Below are 13,187 nucleotides of genomic sequence, written 5' to 3' on the forward strand. Positions count from 1 at the left end.
TTGATGGCTATGATGCTCAATAAAATAAATAAAGTAAGAATTTTTTTATTTTTTTTATTTTTTAAGTATCTGACCTTCTTCCTACTCCACATTCTTTCTTGGATCAAACCCATTTACTTAAACATTTATTTCCAATCAGACTCATTGGTGAATGGTGGTGACTCCCCACTAGGAATGTACGATTTGGAAGAGGACTAAGGACTTATAGGCAGTCCTTACATGAATTTGGATTGGGTAAAATTAGTTGACCAGTCCTACATTACTAATGTAAAAGGATAAGTGAACTCCCTACCTATCTAGATTGGTGGGCTCCGCACCCTGGCGGTCCGGACACTTCTTTTACAACATTATCACGGTTCTAGTGAATCGCTCTCTTATTTGAATTAAGATTCTCTCTATTTCATTTTCAGATAATATTCAGTTAGTTATAGTAGAAGAATACTTTTATTCATTCAAAAAGTAAAATAACAAAAATAGCTGTCTGCAATAACTAACGAAATACCATTCCGTTCGTTTGAACTGAAATGAATTCTGTTCCCTCTTATCTAGGCGGCATGGGCTCCCTATTGGAGTTCATTGCTTAGGCTCCCTGCTCAGACAATTGAACTCTCAACTTGGAACAAAAGTCTCTCTCCCTCAACTCTCACAATTATTTCTTCTCCCTCCTCTTGGGAAAAAGGAATAGCAGAAGATCCCCTGTTGACAAGTACAAACAACCTTTGTACAAATTAGGATTTAGGACTGCCTCGACAATATTTGTCATTTATTTAGTGCCCTTTTTCGTTCAAACATTCTTTCACCCAAGACCTTCAAAATTCTTCTGGCTCTTTCTTTCTTTGGGTAGGCCAGATTCTACCCTTCGATTTCTCAAAGTTAGTCTGTTTCACACTCTTTTATCGGCACTATAAATGAAACAATTTTTTTTTTTCTTGGAAAGGAGAGAGACCCAAACCGAAAGGTGAAAGAGGCTAACGTGCGCCACAGTGACCGTTAGCTAGCCGGCGCCAATATTCGTTGGTGGTCTCTCGCTCTTTCTTTCAGTCTCTCTCTCTTGGGTGCTTCCCTTAAAATCCAAAGAAACCCATTATTTTTAAAGTCGAGAACTTTGATCCCTGTAGTCTCTTTCTTGTCTTTCGGAGCCACTCTCCTTCCCACCACTTCAATCTCCCCGTACACTTCAATATGAGTTTTTCAGCTCCTTCAATGGAGAACGGCTTTTCTTCTCCGAGGAACGAATCGTTCCCGGCCGGTCTTCGTGTTCTCGTCGTTGATGACGATCCCACGTGGCTCAAAATCCTTGAAAAGATGCTTAAGAAGTGCTCATACGAAGGTGCGCACCCACTTGCTTATTTGCTACTGTTCCTGCGTTGCTAAATATTCTCTGCGTTGGTTTTACTTCGGCACTTTGTAGATTAGGTAGTTTCTTTTGCTAATATTTGTTGGTTTCGAGGTGGGTTTCTCAAATTATGCGTTAATTCGAGGTGTAATGGCTTCTTGGTATGTTTCATTGTTTTCGTGTGTTATTTCTCTATGTTTTCTTGGGTGTTAGAAGTGCATGTTAAATTCATAGCTCATATTTTATTGCAGGTGTTAAGGATGCATAACGGTGAAAGTGACATAGAAGTGGAGAGATTAAGGATGCTTTTATTATTGTTTTTGTGAATTAGCTGTGTTAATTGAGGCTTTTTATTTGCAAATTGTTAGTTTCATTAATGGAAATTGATACTAAAATTGATCAGTGTTAATCAAATAGTACATCTTCAGAAACACTACTGATACGTGTTTTTCCGGATTTCTGATTTGAGATGATTGTATGCTTTAATGAACCTACCAAAATGGAGACATAGATGAACTAGGTGTGCTAGATTTTTAGCTAATGCACAGTCATCCCGGCATTTAGGGATAGTTGTTCTCAATATGAAAGGAAAGCAGTTCAGGTTAGGTAAAAGATCGATTTTTCTATAGCATAATTGTGGTGTAAGATTTTATGTGCACGTTAATTTTGGATACTAATGACGGAGGAAGTGAAAGCTGTTGTTTGCAACTTTTTTCTTGAGAAAAGTTTCTGAAAGGTGTTGATTTAGGGTAACTAGGGCTTTCTTTGGTGCCTGTGCTAGGGTACTTATATGATTCTTATCTATATTAGTTGAAGTGCAAAAGGCCTTTTTCCAATCAAGCATGGCTTGAACCTAGACCCTGCGTAGGTCATTCTCTTGAATTTAAGGATGAGAACACGCAGCATGTATTTCAGTTTACTCAATTGTCTTACCTCTTGAGAGGCTGATAATCTAAGTACCTGCATGTGCTTAGTACGCTACTCAGCTTGTCATCAAAGAGGCAAATTTGAAAATAAGACTTCAAGCTCAATTTTCACCAGTCACAATTGGGCAAAACCAGATTCCTTGAGCAGGTTTGTGAACATGTGAGGTCAGTAAAGTGCAGCCTTAATAAATTTAGCCATTAAGACACGGATCAAAACCAAACCACCATAAAAAGACAGTCTTATAAGTGATAATACTGTATCAAGATCTGATGAAGAATTGAATGAACTTCTGTGGTGTGTTGGAAGGGTAATTGGTACTCATAGCCGTAAGAGTGTTGTTCTGACAAACATGCGTGTAATGCTAGGTGAATGGACAATAGTTTTTGGCAAAAAGAAGCTTGTGCTCAGGCATACCTACTATGGCCAAGCTTGAACATGGCTGAGTGCAATCTGGTCAAGCCTAAGTGCACGTCAAACTTAAATTAATTTCAACTTGTCTTGGATAAGTTGCTTTTCAGCCTCAGAGTTGGCTTCATAAATATGTTCACGATACTAATTCTGTTCAGAGCCATCTGCTCTGATACCATTTGAGTGAAAATTCGTATTGGATTTTCAAGCTTCTTTGTAGTTCATTTTTCCAATGGTGTTTTCTCTTTTGGATCAACTAGTGCTGTCAGAGACCTTTATCAGACATTATCATAACTTCTTGTATGCCCTTCAAAGTCATTACCTATCTCTTTTATGCCTCAAATGACCAATATTATTGAATATTTCTCCAAGTCATGCCACACAATGGGTCTTTCTAGCATCCCATCCCTATTTGTCTTTTCTCCTGATTAGCCAATAATGTATTACTTCATACTGTGAAAACCGTATTTTAGGTCTCTTGTATATCTTCCTTCCAGTCATTATGTACTCAGCATATTGTCATTTCCTTCAATCATATGAAACTTAGTTCCTGTCTTATCTGTTTCTCATGTATGATAAGAAAAACAAGATAGCAAAGGCTTTTATTTGCAGGAGAATGGTTGACTTAAAAAAATTGAAACATAACTATTAACTGATCTAAGAGAGGTGAATTTTCTTCTTATGTCCATGTTACAATGCCACTTGTGGTTTGAATGAATTTTATTGCACAGGATGACTTCTGCTTTTTTGACACAGCTGATCAATCAACTCCACAATAGCATCTTCCAAAAATTTAAATCCATTCTGACAACTTTTATTATTATTTTCTTTTTCAGTCACTACGTGTGGCTTAGCAAGAGAAGCTTTAAAATTGCTTCGAGAAAGGAAAGATGGGTATGACATCGTAATCAGCGATGTTAACATGCCAGACATGGATGGCTTTAAACTTCTTGAGCATGTTGGACTTGAGATGGATCTTCCTGTTCTAAGTCAGTTCTCTACCACTAATATATCAAACTTTATCTAACATGCTAAAATTTCTTCTATGTTTTTATTCCCATCCACTGGAATCCCTACTTCTAACTAGTTGCATTTTATTAACCTGCAAAGTGATGTCTGTTGATGGTGAAACGAGTCGTGTTATGAAAGGGGTTCAGCATGGAGCATGTGATTATCTCCTCAAGCCCATAAGGATGAAAGAACTCCGGAACATATGGCAGCATGTCTTCAGAAAGAAGATACATGAAATCAGAGATATTGAGAGCCATGACAGCTATGATGGCATTCAGATATCAAGAAATGGGTCAGAACTTTCTGATGATGGGCACATGTTTTGCGGTGAAGATCTGGCTTATGTAAAGAAGAGAAAAGATTTTGAAAACAAGCACGATGACATTGGTGATCATTCGTCTACAAAGAAACACAGAGTAGTTTGGTCGGTTGACCTTCATCAGAAATTTGTCAAAGCTGTAAATCAAATTGGCTTTGATAGTAAGTACGGTATAAGCTCCAGTCATAGAGTTTATTTATACAACATGTGAATTAAAAAAAAAAAAAAAAGAACAAATATCAAGTTGGATTGTTACTGTTTATAGGTCTTTATATGGTCGTCAATCACATAGCTGCTCTGCTATCTTTATCTTTGCTTCAACAGAGTCATCACATATAGTTTCTGTTTGGCAGAGGTTGGCCCCAAAAAAATACTCGACTTGATGAATGTGCCATGGTTGACTAGAGAAAATGTTGCTAGTCATTTGCAGGTAGATCCCTCGCTCTTTAACTCTTGGTCCTGACAATGGCTGAAAGTCATTATCAAGTAGGCTTTTCACAACTCACTGCTTTTCCTAATGGTGCTATAGTTGCCAAGAATTTCTGGAAGTACTAACTTATATATGTGCACAACTCACTGCTTTTCCTACTGGTGCTATAGTTGCCAAGAATTTCTGGAAGTACTAACTTATGTGTGTGTGTTTGGTTCATTAGTCATATGTATATGATGACAAACTTTGACAGTTCTATATATCTGATTTTTTGGAAATATATGTGTGTAAAGAAAATGAGTGTCGCATCCCTCTTTTGGATATACAATCAAATTTTATGACCATTTTTGTTTTACATATGCTGAAATCTTGATTGAAATTCTATCTTGTTTCATCGCATCTCCAATTTTAAGGCAGTTCCGTCTCTAGTTTCACATAAACTTTAGCAACCCTTCCACCTCTAGCACTATTCAGTTATACAGCAAACACAGATACGTATTGAATTAAACACATGAACTCTTTTCTTATTAGAAGATGGTCAAAATGATAGAGGAAAGTGTTATGTGATGGTCAATCATTTCGAACATAGTGGGATTTTCATTTAGAAATGTTTGTTTTTGCAGAAGTACCGCCTCTACTTGAGTCGGTTGCAGAAAGAAAATGACCTGAAAGCTTCTTTGGGTGGGATAAAGCTATCAGATTTGCCTTCGAAGGATCCTGCTGGAAGTTTTGGCCTTCAGAGTTCAATCAACGGGAACCAAAATGACGTTCCCAATGGCAGATACCAATTTTCTGGCGATAACTTCTTTGCTCAGGATGTGGATAGCAAAAACCATGAAGGTGATTTAAAGAGAGTTGTTTCAGAGACCAAAAGAACCTTGACTGCTGATCTTCCTGATCCTCAGGACATGAGGACACAGATGAGTTTTGATCATTCTTTTGGATCCCTGGATTCAGAAGTGAACTTTGCTGCCATCCCAGCACCGTACTCGTGGAGCAAAGCTCCTGAAAATCAATTCAAAGAAGAACATAAGCCACTTCTTCAGTTGGAAGATGGCTTTAGCCAGCTGCCGCCGTCTGGTATACACAATCACATCCAAATTGATGATCCATTACAATCTGCTTCATCAATTACCTCCGGGCTTTCTATGACAGGAAGAGAAATATGTGGCCCTGAAAAAATTAAACCTTTATATCCTCAGTACAGTAGCAATCATATGAGCATTCTCAGTCCAAAGGAAAGTGCATTCGACAGTTTTCCTGTTCAATCCAAGAGCCAAATGGTAAAGCATCAATCTTTTGAGCCCATTTCCACTGCAATATCAAGCATGAAACCGCAGGGCTTCAATCTGAGTTGCATTACTGACTTTGAGTCTTGCCAACGAAACCTGATATCAGCAACTGACTCAACTTTTGAGCCATTCAATGAGGACCTGACAGTTTGTTGGCTTGAAGGTGATTGCCACAGCATGAATTTTGGTCTCCCTAATGTAGAGTTTACTGACTACATTGATCCAGGCTTCATCGCCGAATTCCCTATCTATTTGTGTGACACACTGACTTCGGACACTGAGTGTCCCTTTGACCCACCGGAGTATTCTATAGTTGATCAAGGTCTATTTTTATCGTGACCATGCTCTGCCCTTCTGCACATCTCGCAGGAAGAGAGGATCCTTTGTTCTTATGCAACCAATATTACATGGACCACTTCCAACTTTATGGATTGGGATCTTATTTTCCTGACCAGTTTCCTTGGATGTTGTAACTTGTATAATAGGAGTGGTGTCGAACTTTTAGCATAATAAGTTTGCTTGTTGAAGTTGAGTTCTTAACATGCATCAAGCATTAGGAGTTTTCTGTATGTATGTATGATTAAGACAAAAAACACAAAAAAAATTCAAGTCCATGTACAAAAAGGTCATTATCTATGCAGAGCAGTGGATCGCAAAATTAAACAAAACAACATTAACAACTCTTCCCAAAACTAGGTCGCGATCTTGTTCGGATGAAGCTACTAAGTTGTTTGGACAACCATCGCGATGAAACTTCAATGAATACTTCTGTTCGAACAAGGTTTGACAGGTCTTTCAACCGGATATCTCGAACTTATTATTTGTTCGAACGAGGTGCGACCATCATACTAATTGAATGCCTCACGTCTTAAAATGATTTCAGGGCATTCACGTCTTAAAATGGTTTCGGGTTGGACACGCCATTCGTTTGCCATTCCGAGCTAGACTCTTGAGAACTACTTCTAAAGTTCATCAAACTCAACTTGGTCTGCATCAAGCTATCTAGGGGACTATATGGGCACAAACGTCATTTTCCTTTTCAAATTCTGAGAACAAAAAACAAAAAGCAAGTTTTCTTATGTACAAAAAAAAAAAAAAAAAGACCAGTATTACCCTTGTAGACAGCTGATTTTTATTATTTGGTCTCTGCGGATTCTAGTCCACTAATCATACCACTCTACTGCTGGCATTGCAAAGTACAGAACTGGTCCCCATCCTGGCATACTCACCTCTGAATTTCAAATAAGCCAGTGGCTGGTTTTTGCACTTTCCAAGCAACCCCTTTTTTATGCCCAAATAATTCTGAGAATTCAGTCAGGATGTAGCTTTTAGTTGGTTGGGACCAAAGTTTTGGGTCACATGGTAATATAGACATTTTATCTTAATTCAAGGTTAAGCACTAATAATTACCATAAACTAAAATTAATTGCACATGCTACCAACCCAAACAAGCACCAATGCTAGTCTCATTACAAATATGCTTGAACTAATCTACCTCCAAAACTCATCTCCTACACGTCTACAAAAGGAAACAAGCACTGCTGCACTGGAAAAAAAAAAAGAAAGAAATAAACTGCTACAAAATTTTACTCCGCTTTGATGTTAAAAGAAGCTCTCAACACAAAAATCCCATTGCCATCACAAGATTAATACTCTCTTCATAATGTGTAATTAATTACAAGAAGGCTGTCACCAGCTGGACAATCGGAACTCTAACACAGAAGTTCACACATGCTTATATGAAACATCTTGCTCTCTTCTGTAGGCACTTAATGCTGAATATTTGGAGAAGCATTCTCATGCGCATTGTTCTTAGGAAGTGAAGTGATTGAACGAATTGCGGTTTGATTAACTTTTTCCGTCACATGCTTAGAGTTAGAGCTATCGTTTCTGCCTGATGGCCTCCGAGGAGGCCGAGAGCTTGAGTCCCTGACTGTGCTGAGAGTTGGCTTTCTTTCAAGTTTTGGTGGTTGAGGTGGTGTCACTGGATTCTGCAAGACATGAATGATCGTTTCTTTTTCTTTTCAGTGACTGATTGGATAAACATCTAATAAAAATTCACTCACAAAACTTGGCCTCTATGCCCTCCCTAAAATAGAAAGGTAAGAAAAACAAATACTATGACAAGATCCAAAAGTTTAAAAACCATTTGAGGAGGGTGTCTGTGGAGAAAGAGCCTGTCATGCCCCAAACCCCAAATGGTCGTGCTGCATGTTAAAAATATTCAATATATGAAAGCTGTATCTCTCTACCCACCAGAAACAAATAGTATAGAAAGAAAGAATGAGATATAAAACGGAACAATAGAGACCATCCAAACTGACACAATAGGCTGATATCGATATAAGAAACCTGTATTTCTCCGGTCTCCACCCACCAGAAACAACTAGCATAAAAAGAACTGACAAAGTAGCAACCATCCGAACTGACATAATAGGCTAATATAACAAACCATCCTTGAGTTCACATTTTTACAGTGCTCAGTACCTCTCAATATAAACTGATAGCAGAACCTTTCCAGATATTAAAGAGGCATTTACGGCATATTTAATGTATGTTTTAAACCCAATACAGAAATTCTGCATCATAGAGAGCCAAATTAAGAAGATACATATTACCTTCTTCAGGGGGCTACTATGCAATTGTGATCCATGATTTGAATCTTCATTCCGTTTGGCTTTAAAGTCACTGCTCTGTTGCAATTTTTCAATTTCAAATCGTGCTTTCTCCTGCATAAAATTGAGAGAAAAAAAAAATTTAAGAGTATTGGAAAACATAAATGACCCTGAAGTCATGTGTTATAGGCTAAGGCTTACAACAAATCAACAGGGCAACTCATGCAATAATCCCCCAGTCAATTCACATAGTTGGACCCCTCAACGCATATCTGCATTTTTTTTTGTTAGCCCCTCAATACATCATTTCTTATTCACTCTTTCTTTCCTTTTTTTCTTTCTTTTTTTTTTTTTCTTTTTCTTTTTTCTTTTCTTTTTCTGTAGAGACTTCAAACCACCTAGCTAACACTGTAGTAACATTATACGGTTAACCTTAGGTTTTGATTGCAGCTGCACTTTTTCTGCCTCCTTGGCATTTAGTTTCTCTTCCAGCTTCTGAAAGAACTGGCATAGTAAATGCAAAAAGATATGTAAGTGTTGACACAATTATAAATCATGACATGACAAGGAGTCAACAAAAACTACTGGATTATGCTTGCCTCTTTACGTTTTGCTGCTCTTTCTTCACTCCTGAAAGTAAATGGAGAGGATACAGTAGGAGATCGTGCCTTGATTCCACTTATAGTTGAGGATTTTGAGTAGCTGCCACACAAACATTTTATGAGAATAATCTACAAGTTTCCTCAATGAAAACGTTACAAAATACCTCTCTATCCTGGTAACTATCCATTTTAGTTCCATTTTAGTTCCCTCTGCAAATCAATTAATATATTTATCAAGTATAAACATGACATTCGATCAAGTATTAGCACGATACTATCTAAAATTTTCATATATATATATAGTGTCTTTGTAACATGAAATTTTAAATTTTAGGTCCCATTTGAAATGACATCGGGAAAGGAGCGTACCAATGAAAGTTATTCTTAATATCATTTAGAATATGCGTAGGATAATGCAATGGTTGACCATTTTCTACAGTGAGTTCTGTGGTCAGTAAAAATGTAAGTGATAAGATTGCACCATGGTCGAAACCTAGGGAACTAATTTAGTAATAAAAATGGTGAAATAAATTGGTTAAATATAACAGTGCTCCATGTGCAATAAATGAGATCAATGTGCTAAATTGACTAGCTTCTGAAAAGCAAATTAGCAAAAGCAGGATAACTTTAGGTGGTAATCCAATGACGTACAAACATGAACCATTAAAGTGATTCATGCCACAAAAAAAAACCCCTTACTCCATAGAGAGAGAGTGCCCTTTCCCCTCCCCTGCTATTCCTCCTGAAACTGACTTGTTAAGTAGTGTTCTAGTCCTGTAGTTGACAATTATATAATCCGGTCAGTGTAAGGAGCAGAGAATTTGTGGGCATGTAGCAAGATGGAAAGTTTTTTTTTAAAAAAAAAAAAAAAAAAATTGAGATACTGGCAAAATACCTTCGATCTTCTGACTGGGGCTTTACTGAGGGTTGCTTTATTAACTTATTACCAGATGCCTGCTGTGTGCAAGAACTCTTCTTAGGCATGTTAACAGATCTTTCCTCGTAAAAATAACACTCAGAGGTGTCCAAAAGGAAACAGGGTGAATGATGGATAAATTAAAAGTACGTGAATAACAGAAGTAAATACCCAAGTCGAAGTTCGTAAGGGAGTTAAACTGTCTTGGGATGTGTTGAATAAAGTTGTATCAATTCTTGTGCTTCCAACCTCTTGAATAATTCGAGGTGGTGTTTTACGGGTTTTGCCAGTAGAAGAAGCAAAATTGATTGACATGTGAACTGATTTTACAGTCAATCTCTTTTTGTCAGCTAGGTCTCCTGCTGTCCTCTTACTCTCTGCAGCACCACTATTTCCGTTGTGGAGTCGCTTAGCAGTCATTCGTTTGGCAGGAGAGAATGGGAGCTTGGGTGCTCTTCTTTGAGTTGATAACTTCAAAGAAGAATCCACTTGTCTTTTCTTGCTTGGTGAAGCCAGAATCTCCTTACTGGCAGATTGCTGCAATATAAATAAGAAAGTGGTAGATGAGTGGTGTTAGATAGAGTACACATACTACAAACAAGAAACAAAGCATAACTCAACAACCTTATTGAGTTTCTTCTCCTCTTGGGCGACCAAAATCTTTTGGTGGTCTTCAACTTTTTCAATTTGTTTTGAATTTTCAAGCAGAGTAGGATCATCCACCATATAAACATCTTCGTCTGCTTCCACCTTCGTAGTTTCCAGTTCTCCAATATTAGGATTACACCCATTCACGCCAGCAGAATAATCGACTGCAGTATTAGGGGCATCATCCTCATGTGGTTCATCAATGGACTGTTGGCCTTCTGCTTTCACCAACTCTGAATCCATGAAAGAGTCATCATGATGTTTGTCCCTAGTCTCTGGCTCAAAAACATTAGGAGCTGCTGCATTTGATTCCTCAATCAATTCTGCTGCTCTCTCTGCAGCTTTTTTCTTGTAATGAGCTTCAAAATAGGCTTTCTTCTGAGCAACAGAACCTGGCTTAGAAAATTTCACAACTTCTTCCAAGTAACGATTGTGAGAGAAGGTTGACCATTTCTCCCAGGCCAAGGATTCTGACATAAACCTCCCAAAAGAGATTGATTCTCCTAGAGCACGAATGGGGTCACCCTGCAATTAAAATTAATTAATTTTCTCAGGAAGTCCTAAAATAAAGTAGATATATGTGCAAAGACAAATTAAGGGAAAAAAAAAATGCTAGATACCCGTGACATTTAAATCCCATCAATTGCTTGCTACTGTATGTGGTGATGCAGGATAGTAGAAACTAAAGAATTTTTCCAGAGAAGAGCCATGAAACGGTAATTAACAATGAAACGCCAAAGAATATATATTACAACAAAAGCCTGTCCAGAGCCTCATTGGTGGAGTGTATGCTAGACAGGAAAGGAAAAAATGCACATAATTGTGATTTGGGAACACAAAAGAGAACCAGAAATTTACATTGGTTCTTGGATTAAAGAAGGAAGAGGAAAGTGGTTATTGCTTAACAGTGGCTTCCTTTATTAAGCATTTGGAAGCATTTCCTCTCCACTCCTCTCTCATTCTTTCCCGAGAACCAAACAGGAAGTCCGTAACCAACCAGAAACGGGACGACAAGAAAAGTTGGGTATTTTAAAAACAGTCATAGGCCCATAGTAACCTCAACCCGTTTACAAGCTCCCCGTGTTCTCTCATTTTCAAACGTTTTCCCAGCACCCAAACAGACCGTAACAAAAAAACAAAAGCAGTTACACTACTATAATCCATGAAGAATTACGTGAGACCCATTATCTGAACACCAAATAAGAGTCCAAAAAACAGAAACTTTCAAAAATCTTTCACACACTGACCTCTTTTTTGGCTTCACTGGAACTATCAGAAGGGTGAGAGAATGATCTCACAAGGCACGGTGACTCACCCATGTCCTTGCTCTCACACAGAATGCCGCAATGAAAGCTTTTCTCCTTAATGCAAGACTGGTTTACTATATTCGCTTTAAATTTGAATCACAGGCTCCCCCCTCTGGTCCATTTCATGTTGGATCAGAAAAAAAAAGGAAGCTTTTTTGCTTGCCTTTTAATGTGTAGGCTTTATTTCATTTCCTTCATTTTCTTGGACAGTGATTTCTTCTTTTCCTTTTTTTTTTTTTTTTTTTTAGGAAGTTTTTCCTCATATCAAAAAGTGCTAAGCTTTTGACATTTTGTATGTGAGTTGGACCCCATGGTTTAGAAATTAATTAAAAGCATTTCCCAACGTCTATTTCTTTGATCGTCTCGTTAGGATTAATTATTGTGTTGCTTAATTAGATTTCTTTTAAAGATTTTTTTAAAAAAAACTATTAAAGGAGGGAAAAAAAAAAAATTGGGAGAGAGAAACCATTTTTTTTTAATACAAAAATTTCCTTCAAACACCGGAGAAAATATCTTTCAACCCATTTAAAATAATATCAAGTATCTATAAACATTTAAAAAACACATTAAATTTATAAACACTTGACACTATTTTAAATGAGTTGAACAATATTTCTTCCAGACCGGTTTAGAAAAAAATTTTATCTTTTTTTTTTTATTATTCAATTGGTGAGTGAATAGTACTCATTATTAATAGTAGTGAGTCATGCTCACTCACTATTATTATTTTTTTTTTTCCCATCAAAGTGGTGAGGCAGAAAATTAGAATTTTTAGGCATTTTTACCAAATTATCTCACTAAAATAACCAAAAAATAGTTTTCGTAAGGCTGCAAATAATGCTCTAATAATTTTATTACTTAAATTGTTAAGTATCCGAACAAGAAAATATTAATAAAAATCTAAATCCAACAAATGAAGCCAATATTTATTGGTTTGGTTGATATTTGAATTTGAACCACCAAAGCCAGGCAGCCCCATTCTAATTATAGAGATTTTCCAACGGCCTTTGTCTCCAACAAGTGTGACTGATGTTGCTCTGTCAACATCCAAATTCCAAGATTTTGCTTCCATTTTTCTTTTCTCTATTTTCTTTCTGCTTTTGTTATGGGTTCGAACTTGGGCTTGGGCTTGGATTAGGTCGAGCATGGTTGGGTAAAACTCTACTCACATCTTACAACATAAAATTTTTTTCATAAAGAAATAGAAAAAGAGAAAGAAAAAAAAAAATTGTAATTTGGATTAATTTTAGTTAAACTGCCAAATTATCTCCAATAGGCAATAGCCAAAGGCCCAATTAAAACAGAACAGAGAACTAAAACATATGCTAAAATCTTTTTTTAAAAAAAAATTGAGGTAAAAACTCTTCAAATAGGCA

General features: G+C 37.0%; 2 protein-coding genes across 6 annotated transcripts; one reads left to right on the forward strand and one right to left on the reverse strand.

Moving 5' to 3' along the window:
* The first annotated feature begins 560 nt into the window (after positions 1 to 560).
* On the forward strand, positions 561 to 6,265 carry LOC132179642 (two-component response regulator ARR11). 3 transcript variants are annotated; one of them, XM_059592395.1, is made up of 5 exons: positions 561 to 1,330; positions 3,508 to 3,660; positions 3,782 to 4,171; positions 4,355 to 4,431; positions 5,055 to 6,265. In XM_059592395.1, the coding sequence occupies exons 1-5, from the start codon at positions 1,183 to 1,185 to the stop codon at positions 6,060 to 6,062; spliced, it is 1,776 nt and encodes a 591-aa protein (XP_059448378.1). In that variant the 5' UTR covers positions 561 to 1,182; the 3' UTR covers positions 6,063 to 6,265. The 3 variants fall into 3 exon arrangements, with proteins under 3 accessions (XP_059448378.1, XP_059448379.1, XP_059448380.1); XM_059592396.1 differs by having other exon boundaries at positions 3,782 to 4,162; XM_059592397.1 differs by lacking the exon at positions 561 to 1,330 and adding an exon at positions 1,362 to 1,497.
* A 940-nt stretch (positions 6,266 to 7,205) lies between these two features.
* On the reverse strand, positions 7,206 to 11,930 carry LOC132179370 (protein WVD2-like 7). 3 transcript variants are annotated; one of them, XM_059592084.1, is made up of 9 exons: positions 11,752 to 11,930; positions 10,481 to 11,029; positions 10,028 to 10,393; positions 9,836 to 9,894; positions 9,640 to 9,714; positions 8,938 to 9,040; positions 8,771 to 8,842; positions 8,342 to 8,452; positions 7,206 to 7,714 (listed from the first exon to the last, which is right to left on the reverse strand). In XM_059592084.1, the coding sequence occupies exons 1-9, from the start codon at positions 11,821 to 11,823 to the stop codon at positions 7,493 to 7,495; spliced, it is 1,629 nt and encodes a 542-aa protein (XP_059448067.1). In that variant the 5' UTR covers positions 11,824 to 11,930; the 3' UTR covers positions 7,206 to 7,492. The 3 variants fall into 3 exon arrangements, with proteins under 3 accessions (XP_059448067.1, XP_059448066.1, XP_059448068.1); XM_059592083.1 differs by having other exon boundaries at positions 9,836 to 9,897; XM_059592085.1 differs by lacking the exon at positions 11,752 to 11,930 and adding an exon at positions 11,125 to 11,205 and having other exon boundaries at positions 9,836 to 9,897.
* Between the last annotated feature and the right edge of the window lie 1,257 nt (positions 11,931 to 13,187).

This window comes from Corylus avellana, chromosome ca4, assembly GCF_901000735.1.
Source record: "Corylus avellana chromosome ca4, CavTom2PMs-1.0".
Lineage (NCBI taxonomy): Eukaryota > Viridiplantae > Streptophyta > Magnoliopsida > Fagales > Betulaceae > Corylus > Corylus avellana.